Source organism: Colletotrichum tamarilloi (genome assembly GCF_030869305.1).
Source record: "Colletotrichum tamarilloi strain Tom-12 chromosome Unknown Scaffold_30.1, whole genome shotgun sequence".
NCBI lineage: Eukaryota > Fungi > Ascomycota > Sordariomycetes > Glomerellales > Glomerellaceae > Colletotrichum > Colletotrichum tamarilloi.
Window position 1 is genome coordinate 376,342 of NW_026849413.1, and position 21,925 is coordinate 398,266.

General features: G+C 55.5%; 6 protein-coding genes across 6 annotated transcripts; 4 read left to right on the plus strand and 2 right to left on the minus strand.

Moving 5' to 3' along the window:
* Positions 1–989: 989 nt before the first annotated feature.
* CTAM01_08604 (3,4-dihydroxy-2-butanone 4-phosphate synthase) lies at positions 990–1,845 on the minus strand (the record flags this gene model as incomplete). The annotated part of the gene is made up of 2 exons (XM_060524624.1): positions 990–1,624; positions 1,782–1,845. The coding sequence occupies 2 exons, from the start codon at positions 1,843–1,845 to the stop codon at positions 990–992; spliced, it is 699 nt and encodes a 232-aa protein (XP_060380843.1).
* Positions 1,846–3,486: 1,641 nt separating this feature from the next.
* CTAM01_08605 (3-demethylubiquinone-9 3-O-methyltransferase) lies at positions 3,487–4,431 on the plus strand (the record flags this gene model as incomplete). Its single annotated transcript, XM_060524625.1, has 1 exon — positions 3,487–4,431. The coding sequence occupies one exon, from the start codon at positions 3,487–3,489 to the stop codon at positions 4,429–4,431; it is 945 nt and encodes a 314-aa protein (XP_060380844.1).
* Positions 4,432–5,917: 1,486 nt separating this feature from the next.
* On the plus strand, positions 5,918–9,453 carry CTAM01_08606 (nitrite reductase; the record flags this gene model as incomplete). The annotated part of the gene is made up of 4 exons (XM_060524626.1): positions 5,918–5,976; positions 6,030–6,180; positions 6,236–8,244; positions 8,295–9,453. The coding sequence occupies 4 exons, from the start codon at positions 5,918–5,920 to the stop codon at positions 9,451–9,453; spliced, it is 3,378 nt and encodes a 1,125-aa protein (XP_060380845.1).
* A 1,394-nt stretch (positions 9,454–10,847) lies between these two features.
* Positions 10,848–12,526, plus strand: CTAM01_08607 (fungal Zn binuclear cluster domain-containing protein; the record flags this gene model as incomplete). Its single annotated transcript, XM_060524627.1, has 4 exons — positions 10,848–10,925; positions 11,035–11,287; positions 11,373–11,578; positions 11,711–12,526. 4 exons carry the CDS (start codon positions 10,848–10,850, stop codon positions 12,524–12,526), a joined length of 1,353 nt encoding a protein of 450 aa, XP_060380846.1.
* Positions 12,527–12,833: 307 nt separating this feature from the next.
* CTAM01_08608 (cytochrome P450) lies at positions 12,834–14,808 on the minus strand (the record flags this gene model as incomplete). Its single annotated transcript, XM_060524628.1, has 6 exons — positions 12,834–12,878; positions 12,982–13,379; positions 13,475–14,149; positions 14,236–14,320; positions 14,379–14,470; positions 14,538–14,808. The coding sequence occupies 6 exons, from the start codon at positions 14,806–14,808 to the stop codon at positions 12,834–12,836; spliced, it is 1,566 nt and encodes a 521-aa protein (XP_060380847.1).
* Positions 14,809–16,217: 1,409 nt separating this feature from the next.
* On the plus strand, positions 16,218–20,780 carry CTAM01_08609 (ABC transporter; the record flags this gene model as incomplete). The annotated part of the gene is made up of 1 exon (XM_060524629.1): positions 16,218–20,780. The coding sequence occupies one exon, from the start codon at positions 16,218–16,220 to the stop codon at positions 20,778–20,780; it is 4,563 nt and encodes a 1,520-aa protein (XP_060380848.1).
* Between the last annotated feature and the right edge of the window lie 1,145 nt (positions 20,781–21,925).

Consider the following 21,925-nt stretch of genomic DNA (forward strand, 5'->3'; position numbering starts at 1 on the left):
ATGGGTTGCGGATTTTGGTAAACAGATCGTGTGACGGGTACCTTGGGAGGAGAGGGGAGTCGATCGACTAGAACGCTTTGCCTTGTTAGGTACGGACATCATCGGGGACCATGTGATGTGGCAATTATCTGGGATGAATATCTCATCTGGGCTGCTGCGGAGGGTTCAGTCTGTTGGTCAAGGTGTAGTGCGGAGGTCGGGTTTTACGTGCTGCGAAGGGACCACGTCTCAGCATACTCATTGCAGTGAAATAGATTATTGGTGTGGTTTTCTTTGGTTTATGTGGCGGTGTATCAGCTCGGGAGGAGCTTCGCGCGATACCTGAGTGATGGCCTTTTGTGATCCAAGGACGGTAGAGATAACGACCATCCCATTCTTTGATCTCGCAATTCGCGGATAGCCAGCCCCTTTGAGTTTTGATTCAATCACTTTGGGCTGAAAGCAAGCAGGCAATGCCAACGTTGGGTTGGGACTTGACAGCTGCGACTAGACGCCGCGTATGAGATTTCAGTACCACTGAGATGTGACGCAGATAAGAGGAGTAAAATGCAGAGCACCCGTAAAGCGCCCATGTTGTTTTGTGGTGTTGAGCCATTGTCTTTTATAGTAACCCGCCATGTCCAAAGATATACCAATGTATATACATATCGCAACATGCAATGTCCATCTTGCTCGATTCCTCGTTCCCTCTCTTCTCGGTGCAACTGCCCCGTGACTAGCCGCACCGGCCCAATGGCTCAGGATATCCTTTTTGCAACCTCCAAGTGGTGTTTTCTGACCTTCTCTTAAGCGGGTATGGCCTCGGTTCTCCGCAAATTCTTCTCCCTTTCTCCCTTTGCGAAGGCGGCCTCTCATCCTTGCTCAACCCTCCAGCTGACCGGAGCTATTCGAACCTAACAATCGAGTAGACGTGACTTAACCTGCCATCAAGCCGCGGTCCACCAGACCCGGAACCCAACCAGCGAAAATCAACAATCCCATCGCCCAGCCTACGACGACCCGTTTACAGCCAGCTTACCCTCCGTCTTCTCAAGGTAATTGACCAGAGCCTCGATGGTGCACACCTTGAGCCCGAACCGCCTCGCAAACTCGATGCACTGCTCGCCCCTCAACATACCAGGCTCCTCGTGCACGGCCTGCCCCTCAACAGGAACACCATCGTCGACAATCTCGCAAATCGCCGCCGCCTCCTTCTTGCCCGCCAACCTGCAGAAGTCAACCGCGGCCTCGGTGTGGCCCCTCCGCTCGCGCACACCGCCCTCGCGCGCGCGCAGCGGCAGGACGTGGCCCGGTCTGCGGAGGTCTTGGGGGCCCGAGGCCGGGTCGGCGAGGACGCGGCAGGTCAAGGCGCGGTCGTGGGCGGAGATGCCGGTGGTGACGAGGGGATCGGCGGCGTCGACGGAGACGGCGTAGGCTGTGCCGCGGGGGTCCTCGTTTGTGGAGACCATGGGCGGGAGGTTGAGGGTTTGGAGGAGGGAGGGGGCGAGGGGGGCGCAGACGTAGCCCGAGGAGTGGCGGATCATGAAGCCCATTTGGGCTGTGGTGAGGGATTCGGCTGCGATGATGAGATCTGCTTCGTTTTCGCGGGAGGGGTCGTCTAGGACGACGAGGAATTCTCCGTTGCCTGGGGGTTATGGTGGCCGAGTCAGTGAATGGTGTCTATGACGCATTGAAAGGGGAGGAGACCAGTGGACGCGCAGGCGCGCGCGCGCGCGCGCAAGGCGGAAGAGGGTTTGCGGGAGGGAGGTTGAGCGGAAGTTCCGGGGTAGAAGATTACTTACGGAATGCCTCAATGGCGTCCGGAATGGAGTCGAACTTTGACTCGTCTATTGTTGAGGAAGGCATTGCTGCGGCTGGTGTATGGAGAGGGCGGAAGGAGTCGTTGTGGGAGGTGCGAAGAGGAAGAGGCGAGAGTGCGCAAGAGGTGGTGGTGGTGGTGATGGTGGTAGTTGAGGTTGCGGTCGAGGCTGAGGTTTCGCTCGTGACGGTGTGTTGTTGGAGTTGGCGGTGGTGGACGGACGGGACGGAGGGGTGAGGGGGAGGGGTTGTTGTTCAATTGAAAAGGCCGATCCCCGCGCGCGCGTGTGGAAGATGGCAGAAATTAGGTGCTAGCTTGGGGGTTCTGCGGGCAAAGTTCGGTGGTCCAGGGGCTGGGAGGCGGGTGCGGGTACGGGTCTCCTTTATCGTCTTTTTTTCTTTTCCCTTTTCTTCAGCAGGAACGCACCCGATATTCCGTCATGCGGAAGGAGTGGAGGCAAGGCAAAACGGGCGGAAGAGGATGGGGCTTTCTTTGAGTGAGTTCTGGGCCGGTTCCGGTTTATTTGACCCTGGAAGTTGGCGGATGATAGGATCTGGGCCGATCTCTAAGGTGTTGTATCTCGGTGGTGTTCAAATTGTTTGTCAATGTACTCAAACTTGTATCTTCAGGATGCACTTGTTATATAACACCAGCCAAATAGTACAACGTGTTCAATAGGATATCTCAACACGCAATGTGGAGGATTGTCTTTATAAATGTGACATGTCGTCGTCGGCCGGCGCAAGGACGACAAAAAAAAAAAAAGGTCCCGAGGATCGCTCGGCTTTGTTGGTTGACTCATGGGATTCGCCGGCCGATTTGCACACTAGACTGAACTGCGCCTGTCATCCATGTGCTTGCGTCTTGCGTGCGTGCAACTGCACTTTGGACCCCTGGACAATTGTGGTGGGATGAGGAGGGGCTCAATGCTACTGGCGCCGAATGCGCCGAGGAATCGGCTAGCGGGCATGAAATCTCGGGCGGCGGTCGGGCTTTCAGAGTTCTAGCGCGGAGCCACCATTCCTGGCACCTCGGAGAGTCTGCTCATTCATATTACCTACGGAGTACGGAGTACCTTGGTAGGAACTCGAACAGCTGAGGTGAGATGCCACGGATGCGAAGACATCCAGATGCGACCAACCGGCGCGAACCGAGATCGTAGGGATTACATAAGGTGCAGTCAGAATTACACATGAAGTGGGCGCTGACAAAGCTTCCGAATAAGCACCCGCGCGCGGCCCTGTTCTAGCCAAGGCCCAAATGGTACGGTTTCCACGGTGCGGGTTCAGCCAATTTCTGGGTAGTTAAGGTATTCCAAAGTTGTGGGATTGAGCACATTTGATTCTTTGAGTGCTGTATTTGCTACAATTTCTGGTCGGTGTTTCTGCTATGCTCTAATGCACGCGAATGTCACCTGTAACGGAATGCCGCATTTGCAGATGAAGATGGGTGCAGATCAACCAGCAGGGGAAGCTGCCGGTTCAAGTGCACTCTGATTCGGTGACAGCGTCGAGGTCGCGGATAGATTCTCCAATTTCTCCAACCCCCGGCTCCCGGAGTACCCTAGCACGTCACAGCTCTCTGCTTTGTCATCAATTTTTCTCTCGAAGCTCTGGATTTCCCATCAAATCCTCACCAGCACATTCAATCCCCACACCTACGATCCGTACCCACGACCACAAATCGCCATGGCATCTTCTCGCCCGGCCACAGCCGCCTTATTGCGCGCGCTGCGGCGGACAAGCACGGCACCCCAACAATCCTCCCGCGCGGCTGCAACGTCACTCCCCCTCCGAACGGGTCCCGGGCCTGCAGCCACCACCACCGCCGCCGCCGCCGCCGCCGCCGCGCCGCTCCAGTTCCGCCGGCCAAGCTCAACCTCGAGCTCGACTTACTCGTCCGTCTCCCCCGAAGAAGTCGAGCACTTCAACATCCTCGCCGCCGACTGGTGGGACCCCCACGGCTCCTCGCGCCTCCTGCACCTAATGAACCCCCTCCGCCACAACTTCATCCGCGACTGCCTCGCCAGCCAACCCGACCCGTCACCCACGCCCACGCGCATCCTCGACGTCGGCTGCGGCGGCGGCATCTTCGCCGAGAGCGCGGCCCGGCTGCCCGACACTACCAAAGTCACGGCCGTCGATCCTACGCCCGGCGTGCTCGCCATCGCAAAGGGCCACGCGCGGCGTGATCCGGCACTGCGGGGCAAGCTGGAATACAAGGCCGCCACGATCGAGACGCTTCCCGTTCCCACCAAGGTTGAGGAGTGTTATGATGTGGTGTCGGTGTTCGAGGTCGTCGAGCACGTGTCGTCGCCGGCTGAGTTCCTTGACCGGTGCGCGCCGTTTGTGAGGCCTGGCGGGTGGCTTATCGGGAGTACGATTGCGAGGACGTGGACGAGCTGGTTTACGACGAATTTGATTGCCGAGGATATCTTGGGGATTGTGCCCAAGGGCACGCACGATTGGCGCAAGTACATCAACGACGACGAGCTCAAGGGCATGTTTATGGGGAAGGGGTGGGAGATGCCGAGGGTCATGGGGGTTGTGTATGTGCCTGGTCTCGGGTGGAGGGAGGTCAAGGGCAGCGAGAAGGTTGGAAACTACTTTTTCGGTGTGAGGCGGGCGGCGTGAGATTTGTCTACACGCATGTATGAAGAAGTCGGGTGTGTAAAAGCAACTGTATAATAATGGGCACTGGTGATACCCCCTTTACCTAGAGTCGGCTGTTATGGGGCGAGTTGACCATTTCAAAAGACCGCTCCCATTGGGCAGCATGATCCAAGCACATCACTTGTTCGAACCATAAGAGTTGTGGCTGACGAGGAATCACTCAGGCTTTAGGTGAGTGATGGCTGGTTGGCATAAGGCGGGCTGTTGTGATCTGATTTGTTGATTTGTGCTACAAGTTTGAGTTTCGATTGCTAACGCATTCGTATTCTTGAGGTGGAAGTTTGAGAACGTCAGGGAGTCTGCGGTGCATCACGAACGGCATCGTCATGTTCGCTCCAATAAGGCTCGTCCATATATCACACTACTTTAACCTATTCCTACTGAAGCCGATGTCATACGGAAGGAGTCAGACGGTACAGTTCCAATCGTAATCTAGGAGATCTGGGTCTTACAGTTGCGACTGTAGTCTACCTTGAAGGAGCTGAATCTTACAGTCGCGACTCTAAACTGCCTGAGGAGCTGGAACTTAGACTTGCGACTCTAACCTGGAGGAGTCGGGCCTTAAAGTCGCGACTGTAGTCTACCTCCGAGGAGGATGTGAGAAGCTGGACCTTAAGCACCTTTCTTACCTTACCTACCTTACAATTACAACTATAAGGTGCCCGGTCTCGGTACCTCAGCTTAAGTGGGTCTTGTAATCGCCGGGAGCAAGTGCGGCATCTCCGTCTTTGAATAGGTATTGTATGCGTGTTGTCTCAGTAGGGTTGTCCAATCAGGCCTGGCTCAAATCAAATGAGACTGAGCTTATCTGCCGCACACAAACGACAGCGGAACCTCGTTTCTCTTTCTCCTAGGAGACTCAAAACAAGCCTCCCCACGCGGTTTGTGGTTTCGGGAGACTATTAACGCATAACAGGTGGGAGGGTGGTGTCTCTTTCTCCGCGGCGCAACGAGAGCCGCCCGTTATGGGTCCAGTCAACAGACCTCTGATTGGCCAGTTTCGCTCTTATCATCCGATGGCCTCCCACCTCGTTATCATGTCACTCGACTTCAAGAGCGTACAATTGCTCAATGGTAATACCTATCCGTGCCACCACAAAGTACTTTGACCCCAAACTCTCTTCGATGCAAACCGTGGAGATGCTCGATCAGATGTCATCGTCTCAGCCCTGCGGCCAATCAGCGCTCGTCGCTCTTGGGCACCTCTGGCTGGTCATCCGTCTCGCCGGAGATGCTGATCCCAGCGGATCAAGCTTGCACTGACTTCATTGTGCGCCGAGGGAGAACGCTGCGTCTTTTATCATGGCCTAATGAATCCGAAGACCTCCGATATTAGATCTTGTAGGGAGTCCTATCTGTTTTCTCGTTTTCTCTTTTTGATTCTCCTTCGCTCTCTGAGTGTACTCTTGCTGCTTATCGCATCTCGTTGGTGATTTGTGTTTTCAACATGGCGGAACGAAAGAGACTCGTTGTTGTCGGCCTGGGAATGGTCGGCATCGCCTTCATGTGAGTCCTGCGATTCATCAAATGGTGTGACCCGACTGACTAACTGTTCCAAGTGAGAAGATGCTAAAGCTGGACGCCCGCGCAAACGAGTACAGCATCACGGTGCTTGGAGAGGAACCTCACCTTGCATACAACCGCGTTGGCCTAACAAGCTTCTTTGACCACCGAAAAGTCGAGAATCTCTACCTCAACCCAGAAGAATGGGTATGTGCACGCACCCATTCATCGACTCGCTACTCTTTGCTGATTCCTTGACCAGTACCACAGCACGCCTCAGGGCTCTTTCGGGTATCACGTCAACACCAGAGTCACTGACATTGACTCCCAAACCAAAAAGGTGACCTGCTCGAATGGAGAGGTCGTACCGTACGACATTCTAGTCATCGCCACCGGCTCAGATGCCGTTCTTCCCAAGCACACACCCGGGCACGACGCAACAGGCGTATTCGTTTACCGGACGATTGACGACCTCATCAACCTCATCGCCTTCGCCGCCCAAAGGAAAGGAACCGTGGGTGCGGTTGTCGGTGGTGGTCTCCTCGGTTTGGAGGCGGCCAAGGCGATGATGGACTTGGACTGCTTCGACAAGGTGAAACTGATTGAGAGGAATCGGTGGGTGCTGAGCCGGCAACTAGACAATGACGCGGGGTCCATGGTCGTGGATCAGGTCAGGGACCTCGGCCTCGACGTGCTCCTCAGCAAGCGCGTGGGCAAGATTGAGGTGACGAGCGACAACCACGTCCAGGGCGTAGTCTTCGAAGACGGCGAGCGTATGGACTGCTTCACGATATGTTTCGCCATTGGTGTCCGGCCACGAGACGACCTAGCGCGGAGAGCAGGCATTAAATGCGCTGACCGTGGTGGCGGCATCGTTGTTGGAGACGACTTGAGCACCAGCGCACCAGATATCTACGCTATTGGGGAGTGTGCAAGCTGGCAAAGTCAGACCTTCGGTCTCATCGCTCCCGGAGTCGAAATGGCAGACGTCCTTTCGTTCAATCTCACACAAGCCAAGCTGCACCAGCCCCGGTCATTCAAGAGACCCGACCTCAGCACGAAATTGAAGCTCTTGGGTGTTGATGTTGCTAGCTTTGGCGACTTCTTCGCCGACCGAGATGGCCCGCAATATTTGCCTCCAAAGGTGGCAAGGAAGCCGAAAAAGGAAGACGAGCAAAGCACTATCAAGACCTTGACAAACGGCCTACCACCGGCCCCTGTCAAGGCACTCACATATCGCGATCCGTTCCAGAATGTGTACAAAAAGTACATCTTCACTGAGGACGGCAAGTACCTTCTGGGTGGCATGATGATCGGCGATACGAAAGACTACATCAAGTTAGTACCCATGGTCAAGAACATGAAGGAGTTGGACGTGCCGCCCAGTCAGCTCATCCTTGGTGCCAAAAAGGAGGGCGAAGACGACGGCGACGACTTGACGGACGACACTCAGATCTGCTCATGTCATAATGTGACCAAAGGCGATGTGGTCAATAACGTCAAGGATGGTACCTGCAAGACGCTCGGCGAAGTCAAGGCGTGCACCAAAGCCGGCACCGGCTGCGGTGGCTGCATGCCCCTCGTGACGACAATCTTTAACAAGACCATGTTGTCCATGGGTAACGAGGTCAAGAACTACCTGTGCGCCCACTTCAACTACTCCCGCGCCGACCTGTACAACATCATCCTCGTCAAGAAGCTGCAGACTTTTGAGGACGTCATGCGCGAGGCTGGTAACGACCGGACCTCACTCGGCTGCGAGGCCTGCAAACCTACCATGGGCAGCATCTTTGCCTCATTATGGAACCGTCACGTCATGGACAAGCCCATGCACGGTCTCCAGGAGACAAACGACCGCTTCCTCGGCAACATCCAGCGCAACGGCACGTACAGCGTGGTCCCGCGCGTGTCGGCGGGCGAGATTACGCCCGACAAGCTCATCGCCATCGGGAACGTGGCATCCAAGTACAAGCTGTACACGAAAATCACTGGCGGACAGCGCATCGACATGTTTGGTGCCAAGAAGCAGGACCTCTTGGATATCTGGCGGATGCTGGTCGAAGCCGGTATGGAGTCTGGGCATGCGTACGCAAAGTCACTGCGGACGGTTAAGAGCTGCGTGGGCACGACGTGGTGCCGATACGGCGTCGGCGACAGCGTGGGAATGGCGGTGCGGTTGGAGGAGCGGTATAAGAGCATTCGCGCGCCGCACAAGATTAAGGGCGGCGTCAGCGGGTGCGTCCGCGAGTGTGCCGAAGCGCAAAACAAAGAGTATGTTGACACTTCCCCCGGAAAACCCGAAATCACTAACTCTCCCCCAGCTTCGGCCTCATCGCCACAGACAAAGGCTTCAACATCTTTGTGGCCGGCAACGGCGGCGCCAAGCCGAAGCACTCTGAGCTGCTGGCCAAGGACGTCCCGCCCACCGAGGTCATCCCCATCATCGACCGGTACCTCATGTTCTACATTCGCACCGCCGACAGGCTCCAGCGCACGGCGCGCTGGCTCGAGAACCTCCCCGGCGGCATCAAGTACCTCCAGCAAGTCGTACTGGAGGACAAGCTCGGCATCTGCGCCTCGCTCGAGGCCCAGATGCAGGAGCTCGTTGACAGCTTCTTTGACGAGTGGGCCGAGGCCATCAAGAACCCGGCCATTGCCGCGAAATTCAAGCAATTTGACAACACGGAGGAGACGGTCGAGAACATGGAGGTCGAGCTTGACCGCGACCAGCCAAGGCCGGTGTACTGGGCGCCCGAGTCCGCAAAGGAGGACTTCAAGGGTTTGAAGGAGAGGTGGAGCAGTACGACTTGGCAGCCCATGTTGCCGGCGAGTCACTTTTTCGGCGCGGACGAGACGCCGAATGGTATCTCGGCGACGGTGAAGCGCGGGGATACGCAGCTCGCCGTGTGGCGGGTTCGGGGCCGGTATTATGCTACGCAGCAGATGTGTCCTCACAAGAGGCAATTTGTGCTGTCGGACGGGCTCATCGGCGAGGAGCCCGGCGCCGGCGCCGACGGAGACAAGTGCGAGGATGCGAAGAAGCCTGATTCTGGGTGTAACGGCGGTCACAATGCCAATACCAATGGTAGCGGTGACGGCAAGGAGGCGAAGCGGCCGGCGCCGTGGGTCTCTTGCCCGTACCACAAGCGCAACTTTGACCTCGCGGACGGGAGCTGCAAGAACGACGACGAGGTGAGCATCGCGACGTTCGCGGTGGAGGAGCGTGCTGGCGACGGGATGGTGTACATCAAACTGCCCCCTGTCGAGGAGCTCGACGCGGCGCTGGGCACGAAGAAGTGGATGGTGAAGAAGGGGGAGGCCGGGGCGGCGCCGTTTGAGGCGCTGGATAAGAAGATCCGGTTCAAGGGACACCGGGCCAAGAGGCCTGGTGTCAAGCCGATGGGGGCTTTGGGGATGGAGAAGGCGAGGGCGATGGTTGTTGGCGGTGGTGGGGGGTGTGGGAGTGCGCCGGATTGGTGATGGAGTGTTTGGATAGAAGGATGGGAGTTGATATATTGGTTGGTCAAGGTATACAGGTTAGCAAATATGAGCGATGCTGGTTTTGAAGACATACAGTGCTGTTGATCAAGATGCTTTAGTTACTGTTTTATGGGTTGTATATTACTACCTTAGCCGTACTTTAACTAAGCAGAATACCGTAAATCGATCTGAATCTCTTGATTAAAAACTCTAAAGATAGCCCTCGTGAGCGATTGATGCGCCGCAGACGACCGTCTTATAGGTACTCACTATCACAGAGGCATCAGGATGAGCACTATCGGCGTCACACTGACCTAAACTGTGAGACTTCAGCACAAGATTCCCTGTCGAGGCGTGAAATTGTTCTGATATGCAGTGAGAAAGAACCGATGACTTGTTGGGAAGGAGCCATACAGTCAACTGCTCCGTAAAGTCACCGGCTGGGTATGTTATATAGGGTGGCTAATTGCTTCATCTGTCACCATCGGATGAGGAGATGCCTTGGCGCAATAGTTGGGACTGCCCACTCCCGACCTCAACGCTAGGTAATTGACCCCGGTGCTTTTTGTTTTAGAAGGTCTCGAGTTCGAATCCCCCTAGTAGAAGGGTTTGTTCGGGCTGTGTGCAGTGCGCATGGTGTTGAACGTGGTTTGCTGACCTCGTGGAGATAAGGTACGCGGCTTTCATATAGCTGCAAAAGAGAGTTTTGGAATGATTCAGACCAAGTTACATTCAGGTTCTTGGAGGAGTCAGCAAATGCCTGGAGCTATCAGCCTTATAGCGAAATGTTCAGATTGCGTTCGAGTCTTTGAGTGTATTAAACCTCCGCGGCAGTACGGCAGCGCGGCACTCGTCGAGGAAGCCTCGGATTCGCATTAGTGAGACCGCATTCGTATCTCCCGCTGCTTCAGCGGTTCCACCCGCGGTTCCCCCACAGTCTTAGCGTGACGACTAGCGGTTTGATCTGCAAGAGATTCCCCAGCAGCAGCAGCAGCAGCAGCAGCAGCAGCAGCCCGGCAGTGCTTGGTCAGGTTCCTCGTTTACCTCAACGGGGGCCCTCGTAATTGACTTACGAAATCTCCCCGTATTCGGCATGTACCGGCCCTTATTGGCTAACAAACTTCGTAGCCAGTGAGTGCACTTTGGTGCGTTCGCATTCTCTTTTTCTTTTCATTGTCCTCCCTCATTTCTCTCTTGAGTCCTAACCCTTTTCCAAAATCGCACCCTCCCGCCGCCCCTTCTTACGAATCCGAACCCGCTTCAACACTGGACTTCCACTCCCACGGAATCCACGGTGTCTCTCTCACTCCACCACGAGAATCCAACCAACGGTGAACCTGAACACACCCCTTGTCCACCCTTGCCCCGTGCCGGCATCATCGCGCGCGCCGGCCATGGAGAAGCGTACAAGACGCCTAGGACACAAGAAATCGAGGAACGGATGCCAGCGCTGTAAAGCACGTCGTGTCAAGGTACGATAAGGTCCCTCTGGTGTCTGTGTGTGTGTTCAACACAACTCTGTTATCGCTCCTACGAATTAGCCAAAAACTCATGTCTTATTTGTGTGTGTGTCTCGTGTAGTGTGACGAGGAACGGCCGTGTCAGAAGTGTGTTGCCCATGGGGCACACTGCAGTCTCCTCGATCGTCCCGCATCGGTAACGGCCCCTCTCACGCCACCCGCCGCAGCCAAGCTTGCCCAGCATGAACAGCGATACGCGCCTATTCAGCAGGCCGCGCCGGCGGTGACGACCTCGTCAACCTCGTCTTCGAAGCAGTCTAGCCATGGCATGCAAGAAGCGGCGAGTGAAGCAGGTATCACACCCAACACTGCAGGTATGATATGATCAAATCCCAATCTCACATCACAGATCCTTGGCACCAATCTCCTCGGACTAAAGAATTAACCTCGTCTCCTCAGTGAGCAGCACTTCTCCCTATCCCGGGGGTGAAGCGGCGCCAGACCCTCGCAACCCCGCCACGGATCCCTGGGATCTCTCGGAGGATTGGCTACAGAGTTTACGCCTGATGCACCACTACAGCACCAGTACCCGGCACGTCCTGCCAAAGGATGCCTGTACCGAAGAGCTCTGGAAGACGGCTATACCCGAGATGGCCTGCTCTCACGTATGTCAGAACCTTAGCCCGACAGGTCAATTCTGCTTCCATTCCACACACCCCTTCTACTATCATGAAGACATAGTGGGCGGAATGGAAAGAGGAGAGATTTGCGAACTAGTTCGTCTAACACGACCATAGAAATTCTTAATGCACGGCCTGTTGGCCTTGTCCGCCCTCCACTACGCCCATGTTCACCCGCAACAGCGGAAAAAGTACGACATCATCTCGGTGAACCACCAGAATGAAGCCCTGCGCTTCTTCGCCCTCCGTTTAAACGACATCAACAAGGACAACTGCGAGGCCTACTTCTTCCTCGCGACGCTCATCTTCATCGTCAGCATCTGCTCCGTCGCACATAGCGAGAGCTTCGGTAGGTCCATCGCCCTCAGCGACGTCTCGCAATCCTTCTCTCTCCTCCACGGCGTAAAGGGCATCCTCGACTTCCAGCCCATAGAAGCCTGGAGGCAGCGCGGGGGTCCCCTCGATGGCCTGCTGCGCCCACCCGTACTAACGCAGGGCGGTTGGGTGTCGACGTCGGTGTTCCAGAAGCGCCTCGATGCCATCACCTTGCTGGCGAGAGAGGTGCCCGCGTCCTTCACCGACGTCATCAATCCGCAGTCCGTCTGCGTGCTGGCGCTGGAGGGCCTGCGGAGGGCGCACCAGATGAGCAGGGGCGAGGGGGAAAAGCCCGGCGGGGTGTGGGGGTGGTCGGCTACCCTGCCCGCCATGTTTATCGACATGGTGGCCAGCGGGCACCCTACGGCGCTCGTCATCCTGGCGCACTATGCCGCTTTGGCAAAGCCGTGTGAGAAGGCCGACTGGCTTTGTGACGGGTGGAGTGGCGCGGTGATGCGCTTGATTGAGAGGACGTTGGAGGATGAGTGGAAGCCGTGGATCGAGTGGCCGAAGCGCAGCGTCTTTGAGAGGATTGACGTTGATGATATGGAAGTTTGAATTGATACCCCCATCGTTGATATCTCGTCTATAAAAAATCCCAAGAAAACAAATATCAAAAAGTAGCCGATTCCAGAAGCAGCATAAAGATCATCGGCACTATGTACATTGGATGCTGCCAAATACAAGATGACTTTTCTGTCAAGGAGTCCCGAGGACGCGGGCAGGGTGGTCCATGGTCTCAAAAGTAAATCGCTCATTACTCCGCACTCTTCTCGGGTGGAAGCAACGTTTTGTTGCAAAAACTTCATTCCCCTCAAATCTCGTATCCGTATCCGTATCACAACTTTCGCTTCCATGATGCCATTTACAGCTTTCTGATCATGATTGTCTTTTTGGGATCCGGAACAGTCTAGCAGTCTACGTCAGCATCGCTCATCCCATTTGGCAGGGCATTCATATCCCCCCAGATCGAGGCTCAGAAAAGGGGGGAAAAGAAAAAAATGAAAACTCACAGAAGCGCCAAAAGCCAAATTCTCATATCTCTCCGTCACCCCCTCAGGCAACTTGATCTCGTAATTGCAAATGATATTCGCCATAATCATCTTGATCTCGTTCACCGCGAAGAACCGTCCGGGGCACGCGTGTTTGCCGTAGCCGAACGTCAGGTGCGTGGTGCCGACGCTGACGAACTGGGCCTGCATGACGACCTCTGCCGCCTTGGTGCCCGAGGTGGCTAGCTCTTTTGCCTCGCGGAGCTTGTAGAAGCGTAGGGGGTCGAACACCTCTGGGTCCGGGAAGATTTCGGGATCGTTGTTCATGCCGCCTGCGGGGACCTCGATGAACATTCCTTCGGGGATGGTTTGGCCGTTTGGGAGGGTTACGTTTTTGAGGACTTTGCGGGTGAAGGATGCTAATGGTGGAAAAAGGGGAACGTGTTAGTTTTGGGAAACCGGACGGAGAAAGCCAGGTGTATGGTTTCCCAAGGTTTGATACGTCGAAACATACCTGCTGAAATCGGGTTGACGCGCATCACCTCCTTCAGGAAACTATCCAGCTTCTTCATATTCTGCAGGGCGCTGCTAGAGAAGTTCCCACCAGATTCAGCAAGAGCCGCCTGAATATCGTCCCGAAGCAAAGAATTGATCTCAGGCTTCGCCGCGAGCCAGTAAATCGCATTCAGCGTCGTCATGGACGTCGTGTGAATCGCAGCAAAGCTAACCCCCAGCTGCGCCATCGCCATCTCGCGATCGCTCAGCTCGCCAAACTTGGGCTGCGCGTTGAGGAGCCACTGCAGCATGTCGTCCGGCTCGCGGTAATCGTCCCTCTTCGCCGCTTCCTTGCGGGCCGTCACGATGGGGCGGAAGACGGCCTCGGCGTCGGCGATGCGCTTGTAGAGCTTCTTGGTGGTGGGCAGCCAGGAGGCGACAAAGGGGCGGAGGAAGGAGGGGACGAAGGCGATGACGTGGACTGCGGTCATGAGGTCTACGGTGTAGGAGATTGAGGCGTCGAGGTAGCGTTCGTCGCGGCAGAGCTCGGAGCCGATGAAGACGCGGCCCGAGACCATTGCGATGATGCGGAGGAGTTTGGCGTTGATGTTGATTTCGGTCCAGGCGGGGGATTGGGGGAGTTCGAGGCGCATGGAGTCGATGACTTCGTCTGAGATGCCTTCGTTGAGGCGGGCTGTTTTTGAGGGGGGATGTTAGCTGAGGGGAGGGGGTCCTGGGGGGGAGAAGGTCCTTGATATTGGGTGGATTAGGGTTACGAACGTAGAGCTGGGGTCAACGAGGCTCTGACGGCGTGGATGATGATGGGCATGTCGTTTGAGATTTGGGTGTATTTGACTTGCATGGACTTTGGCCAAGTCAGCTTTCTGGAGTATTGTAAGATCTAGGGGTGGGCTCTTCGGTACCTCGTCAATGGCCTTGGTGAAGCTGATGACATCGTCGGGGACCTTCTTCAACTCGGGGAGGTACTTGGGAGGCACGCAAATGGTATCCTTCTCTAAGGCGTGTAAGTCAACGTGAGTCCGTCGTTAACAATAATCTTGACCTATTTCTGCAATACTCACTCTTGGACGTTGTGATGCGGAAAATGCTGTCCTTGAACTGCTTGTACCCGTCCGCGTACATCTGCGGTCCCTTGCCCGCCAGAAACGCTTTCCTGCGCGCCCATTTTCCGCCCTTGCCCACGACGGGAACATGGGCCACGGGGTCGACCTTGAACCAGCTCTGCGCGAGGAGTGCGAAGACGATGAAGACGAGGCCGGCTGTCGCTGCTGGCCAGTGTTGAGGGTCGAACGTAGTGCCTGCAGCGGCGACAGGGTCGGTTGCGTTTGCCATGTTTTGTGTGGCGAGGGTGGGCCTTTCGAGTTACGAGTAGGTAGGTAGTGGGAGGGAGGCTAGTTGTGAGGACCTGAGAGTACGGACGAACTTGGATGTTGATGAAGGGTGTCTAGTCTTTATGTAGTCGTCTCATCGTCGACCACACACCTATGCACCTCCACACACGACGGTGCAACGGTGCGTATGGGTTCGCATAGGAAACCGGTAAGTAGGCCATGTTGTTGCTTGTCCATCGCTAGCCTAGCCCCTGGCTCGGGGTCCAGCGCGACTATGACGCTTAGGGAGGGAGATGAGTTGTATGCTAAAATCACCTCCCACATAAGCGTAATTCTTGCTTCTCTGATTAGAGACTACGGTGCCAGGGCTCCACACTGATGGAGCTTGGTAGACGGTAACACTCGCGTAGGATATGCCTAGCTGCCGCGATGTCTGGCAATGCAGATCGATGGTAGTTTTGGCGCGGGGGGTAGGGGTGACTGTGGTTGACGATAGGTGTGGTTAACGGGTGTCAATGCATGGATGATCGGGTTCGTGTTCGCATTGTGGGGCCGTCTCGTATGGGAAACACGCTGGGACGAACCAACATTCGTCTCAGATTGCACCGCCTAGACGGATCGGGGCCCGGAGAGTAAGTGCCGAGTGGCGAACCGGATCAATTTTGTGGCCGGAGTCCGGTACCTGAGTTCCGGTTCCCGTTCGGAAGCAAGAGTCGGCGGCCCCACATCTGTGGAAAAACGTACCTCAGTATGTCATCCGGTCGTCTCACAAGGTCAAAGGATGTGCTTACCTAAGAGATCTATAGATCACGTGAGCTGCCTCATTCTGCCCCGAATGGCAGACGGTGCCAGCGGGAAACGGCACTGCGGCCGCCAAGCCTCTCCGATTCGCCATTTCTTTACCCCTTTGTCCAGAAACAGACCTTGAAGGACTTGGTCGCGAACATGCTTCATTGTCATACCTAACGCAGCGTATTTACCGCCCAATTTTGATCACCAAGCATCTGAATGCAGCCGATGGGTTTTCCCTATGTTTCGCGACACAATGCAGCGCTTATCCGAAGATGACACGTGAGCAGTCAGGTGCAGGCATGATTTCGGGAATAAGATTGACAAGGCTACCACTTTCTGCGCCCGATCCTTCGTTACATTAACCAATTGACGCTTCGTTACATTGCCCAATTGGCGAATTGAAACCGTGAGAACCTTTGGAGCGGTGAGTTCCGGTACTAGTACCCGATTTTCCAACCTCACTCCGTTATCTGTGCCTCCCCCCCGCCGTACAACCTACGCAGTAAGACATAACCACCACCCCGCCCCGCGGTTTGGGAGCTTGATGGTATCACAACCACGCTCCGGGTTCCACACTTCTCAGACGGCGGCAATCGCTGCCAAACTTTTATCAGAAAGATGAGTAGCTTTGTAGACCTGGACGGCGGCGGCGAGCTGCCGTCTAGTGGCTTGCCGTACTATAGCTATGTCGCCTTCCAAGATGTCCTCGCCGGCCCGTCTCACCTTCACTCTCCATCACACGCAAAGTTCCAAGCAGAGAACGCGACGACGGCGAAGATCCTAACTACGGCACAACTTTTCAATGCTTCCAGAGTCATGGATATCACCAACATTGTCCGCGCCTCGGTCGCGGTAGTGCTGCTGTTCCTCGTTCTTCTGAGGCCGCTTCTTCGCAGGAGACCGGCGTGGTGCTCTGGCTTTGCCCAGGAGTCTTCGTACGGGGATACGACACATCCATCTCTGAAAAAGGCTTGGACGTTCTGGACAGTCTACCTCTTCGCGATTACGCTGGCTGGGCTGGTTCAGGGCGTGTCTTCTACTCTCGCACAACCACGCCGCGTTTTTGACTTACTAGACTTGGTGCCCTGGATTGTTGCCGCTCTAATCACCGCCATGGACCGGCCTACCAAGACGCCCAAGACGCTGTTGTTTCTCTACCTGACGATCCTGTCTTGTGGCGTTGTCTCGACGGCATTCAGTTACAGACTCCACAGACTAGTCCATACGCTCATCCTAGCGGACCCGGTCATTAGCATGGCCGGCATTATTGGTATTGTAGCCATGCCGATGCGGGACCCATCGCTCGGCGACTCTGACATTGCGCGCGCCGAACCCACCGACCAGCTCCGCAGTCCCGAAGACAACCTCTCTCTGTGGAGATTCATGACCGTGTCGTGGATGGCGCCCATGATTTCAAAGGGCTATGAGAAGCAGCTGCATAACGAGGATGTGTGGCAACTGCCGTTTGATTTTCAGCATGAGCGCCTCCACGGGCTATTCCACGAGCTTCGTGGGTCTATGACTGCCAAGCTATTCTCGGCAAACGGTCTAGATTTGATCATTCAGTCGTTTCTTGGAATCATTGAATGCGCTGCTGCGCTCTCCGTCCCCATGTTGCTGCAGCAGCTCCTTAGGGCCATCCAAAGCGGGTCCAAGAACATTGAGGTGTCCATCCTGTACGCCATTGGCATTTTGGCCGTTCGTCTTATCGCCTGCCAGGCTGCCGTTTTTCAACTCTGGTTTTCGAGACGCTGCTATGAGCGGTCTCGCGGAGAGATGATCACCACACTTTACGCCAAGACCTTGTCGCGGAAACACTTTGGTCAGCCGGCTGCCGAGAAGATGTTGAATGGAGCCCAGGAAGACGGAAACGATGAGAGCGACGACGATGACGAAGATACAGAAGTCGCTACCGATGACAATGAAAGCGGCAGCGAACCCACCAGCCGGTTCGGGAAGCTGTTCGGATGGTTCAGACGTGGACGATCAACAAATCAAAAGTACCGCCGGGTACAAGATCAGAAACCATCGAGGCAGCCTGCTACCACTGGAAGGATTCTCAATCTGATGAGAAATGACGTCTACGAGGTTGCCCAGCGCTTCTGGGAGTTCCCGGCACTGGTCGTGAAACCGCTCCAGTTCATCTTCTCCTTCTTCCTCGTCTGGCAGCTCCTTGGCTGGTCGTGCATGTTTGGCATGCTCTGCGTCTTGCTTGCTCAAATGCTTAACACCGTCTTCATCACCCAGCTTCTCAAGAGGGAGCGCGTGCGCAGGGCTGCCACTGATGCTCGGTTGCAGTCGACGTCCCAATTTGTCGAAGGAATAAGGCACTTGCGATGGTACGACTGGCAGTCAAAGTGGTTGGACGCTATCATGGTCACTCGACGACATGAACTGAGGACGAGAGTCGTGACTGGATTGTGGAGTATCGCGATTTCCACACTTAACATCACCTCTGGCACACTTTTCCCGGTTGCGACCTTCTTCGCCTATACGTTCATTGCCGGAAAGACTCTCTCCGTTGATGTGGCCTTTCCCGCTCTATCCCTCTTCACTCTGCTAGAGACTAGCTTCAAGGAGCTGCCGGGGCTCATCACAGTTGTTCTCAATGCATCTATCGCCATGGGCCGTATCGAGGAGTTCATGAGCGAGCCGGACAAGGATGGCGTGTTCTCGGACCACCTCACAAACGATATCAAGTTCACAAAGGCAACATTTGCATGGCCTGGATACGAGCAACCCGTGCTTAGAAATCTCGATATCAGCTTCCCGCAGGGCCTTACGGTCATATTTGGCAAAGTCGGCTCTGGCAAGACCGCATTACTGCAGGCAATTCTCGGAGAACTCGACCGGCAAATAGGCGATGTGGTCATCCCAACTGAGCCCATTGGGTACTGCGCTCAAAGCCCTTGGCTCCAACACATGAGCATCCGCGACAACATCCTTTTTTCAGCACCCTTTGACTCCGCGAGATATACCCAGACTCTTGATGCGTGTGCCCTGCTTCCCGACTTGGCCACATTCAAACATGGAGACCTGTCCGACATGGGCGAGAACGGAATCGGTCTGTCGGGCGGACAAAGGGCGCGGGTTGCATTGGCCCGTGCTGTGTACAGCCGGTCTCGCGTGCTGTTGCTGGACGACCCTCTCGCTGCTCTGGACCATAACACGGCTGAATCCATCGTAAAGAAGCTCCTCCAAGGCCCGCTGGTGGAAGGCCGAACCGTGGTGCTTGTCACTCACAGAGTAGACTTGTGTCTTCATCTCGCTGGCCAGATGGTCGAAGTGGTCGACGGCACCGCTCGTGTCTTGAACTCGGAGGAGGCATCGGCAGAAGTCGCCAAGTTTCTCCTGGAAGACGAGGATCCGGCTGCTCACCAGGACGAGCATGAGCACACCCTCGACGAAACTCAGCAAGACGCCGCCATACCGTCCAAGTTTATCGAAGAGGAGCACCGCGCCCACGGCGGCGTCATGTTGTCGGTTTACTGGACCTATATCAAGGCTGGCAAGCTCAAGTGGTGGGCTGTGTTGGTGTTGGTCTTTGCATTGTTCAGACTGGGCAGTCTACTCAACTACTGGTTCCTCAAAGCTTGGGGTGAAGCGTACAAGCACGAGATATCGACAAAGGAAGCGTCCGACGGCATTGACTTCTCCAAGCTTTTTGCTGGGCTCCCGGATCCAGACACCGATCTGAGGCCCTGGCTGTGGGTTTATCTTGGAATCGCGGTTACTCAGGCTGTGATTTACACGTTGTCTGAAGGACTGACCTTACTCATGATCATTACCGCGGCAAGGGATCTCTTCAAGAGGGTCATCAACAAAGTCGGCCGTGCAACTTTCCGCTTCTACGACGTTACTCCAGTGGGGCGCTTGATGAACCGCCTCGTCTCTGATATTGGAATGATCGACGGCGGCATCATGAGACCGCTACGCGAAGTTGCTGTTCAGTCCATCACTTGGTTCTCAAGCATGGTCGTCATCGCCTCCGTCACACCACTCTTCCTCCTCTTCTCGGTTGGTATGACGCTCTGGTTCGTCTACATCTTTATGCGATTCCTGCCCACTTCTCAGAGTCTACGAAGACTCGAAATGGTCTCCCTCAGCCCTCTCATGTCTAACTTTGGTATCTTGCTCGACGGGCTGGCAACCATCCGCGCCTTCAAGGCCCAACACCACTTCCAGAACATGAACATTGTCGTCACGGATGCCTTCCAGAAGATGGATCACTTCTACTGGAGTCTTCAAGCCTGGCTCATGTACAGATTCGATGCCCTCTCCGCCATCTGTACCTTTGCTCTCACTCTGCTTGCGCTGTACAAGGGCCTCTCGCCCGGTTTGACCGCCTTCGTCTTGACGACTGCGTCCGCATTTGTCGAGGCAACACATAACCTCTGCAAGCAATACGGTACCCTGCAAATGGACTTTGTCTCAGTCGAGCGCGTGATTGAGCTTCTGGACATTCCCGAAGAGCCTTGCGGCGAACTGACGCCGCCCACGAGCTGGCCTCACCACTCGGACGACGTCATCTTTGATAACGTCACTTTGAGGTACGCACCTCACCTGGACCCTTCGATCTCGGAAGCCTCCTTCACTATCCCTGGGGGCTCCACTTGCGCGGTGCTCGGCAGGACGGGGTCTGGTAAGTCCACCCTGGCCCTCGCCCTCCTCGCGACCATTCACCCTTCCGAAGGCGCCATCCGCGTCGGAAACTACAAGCTGTCAGACGTAGACGTTCATGTGTGGCGGCAACGCGTCAGCTTCGTCGCGCAAGATCCTGTGCTCTTCCCCGGCACGCTGCGGGACAACCTCGACCCGCTACACCAGTACACCGATACCGAGTGCGTGGTCGTCCTCCACCGGGTCCTCGGCGCCGGGTGGGACCTGTACTCCCACGTCGAGGGCGGCGGGAAGAACCTGAGCCAGGGACAGCGGCAGCTCATCGGGATTGGCCGGGCCGTCCTCCGTAGGAGCCCTATTGTGGTGTTGGACGAGGCTACCGCGTCGATTGATAAGGAGACGGCGGCTAGGGTGCAGGAGGTGCTGAGGAATGAATTGACTACGAGCACCGTCGTTACGATTGCGCATCGGCTTGAGGCTGTTCAGGATGCAAACTACTTTATCCGCTTGGACAAGGGGAAGATTGTTGAGCATGGACCGGCGCAGGGGATTCATCAGTAAGGAGTTGGTAGTTTTTCTGCATTTTGTTTTCTGGTTGTTGTTTGTCCGGTACCATACTATAAAAGCTTCTATTGTCCCTGTTGTGGTTCGGGCTTTAGAGTACGTTTGAGAAGAAATGGCCACAATCCATGAGTTCCAATGAGTCCCCATGAGTCCAAAAACTGTCGACTTCGGTCTCGGGTTATAGAAAGCTCGCGATTGTAATGGTGATTAAGCCAGGTCTCATGTTTGCAGAGTATCTACGAAGTCGGGGCTTGGCTCAGCAACAGACGGTTGTATCGGCTCGAGGCTTTAGTCTTGAGGCCCCATAAGGCTTGGAAGAATACGACATTGAGGCTTGTGAGAGTCTGAGTGGACTGACTTGAATAACGCATTGCGGTATAGCCATCGCCCCCCATAAACTCCAGACGTGATCTGTGCAGGACACCCCTGCCATCCCATGTGTCAAAGTGATGAACCAGTCGGGTCCTCCCGAGTGCTGGGTGTGTACGAGGAGCCTTACGACTGGAACAGTCCATTTTGTCCGAACTCCTTCGCGGGTGGACTTAAGGAGTTGCATGGCCCCCATTTGCCTCTGTGAGAAATGCAGACGAATAGTTGGCATTTTGACACCTTTTACGGAGTCGTCCGTGTTCATTTGAAAGAGCTGCCGCTTAGCCGGCTTAGCCGCCGCCTCGCCTGGTCATCTCACGATGGTATACAACTCAGTATACTACGGAGTTTTAGGTTTTTCTTCGTTTTCGCTTGCCGCGCGCGGCCCCCCGAGTGGAAAATGTCTTGATGAGGCTCTCCCTCCGCCGGCACGGCCGGCCGAAAAGGCCACCGATTGTGGACGCGGGCTACGGGGAGGGCGAAAAGTGCGAAAAACTCTAAACCGGGGTTTGCGAACTTGCGTGAGTCGTGATCCCGGCACCACGCCAGTACGCCTCCTATTTTCAGACGCGTTGCTCCGCCACGACTGGATGAATTGCAATTAACTCAGTTCCAGCCTTTCGGTTCGCCAAGCGGGGGAAGAGAAGACGACTAGGTATCCGTAGCTAGGGGAGACGAAGGAAGTCAAACGGCTATTGTGTATTTAATTACACGATGGTTCCTCTGCCGATTGTAGTATTCTTCTTTTTTTCTCCCTCACCCTCATCAATCGC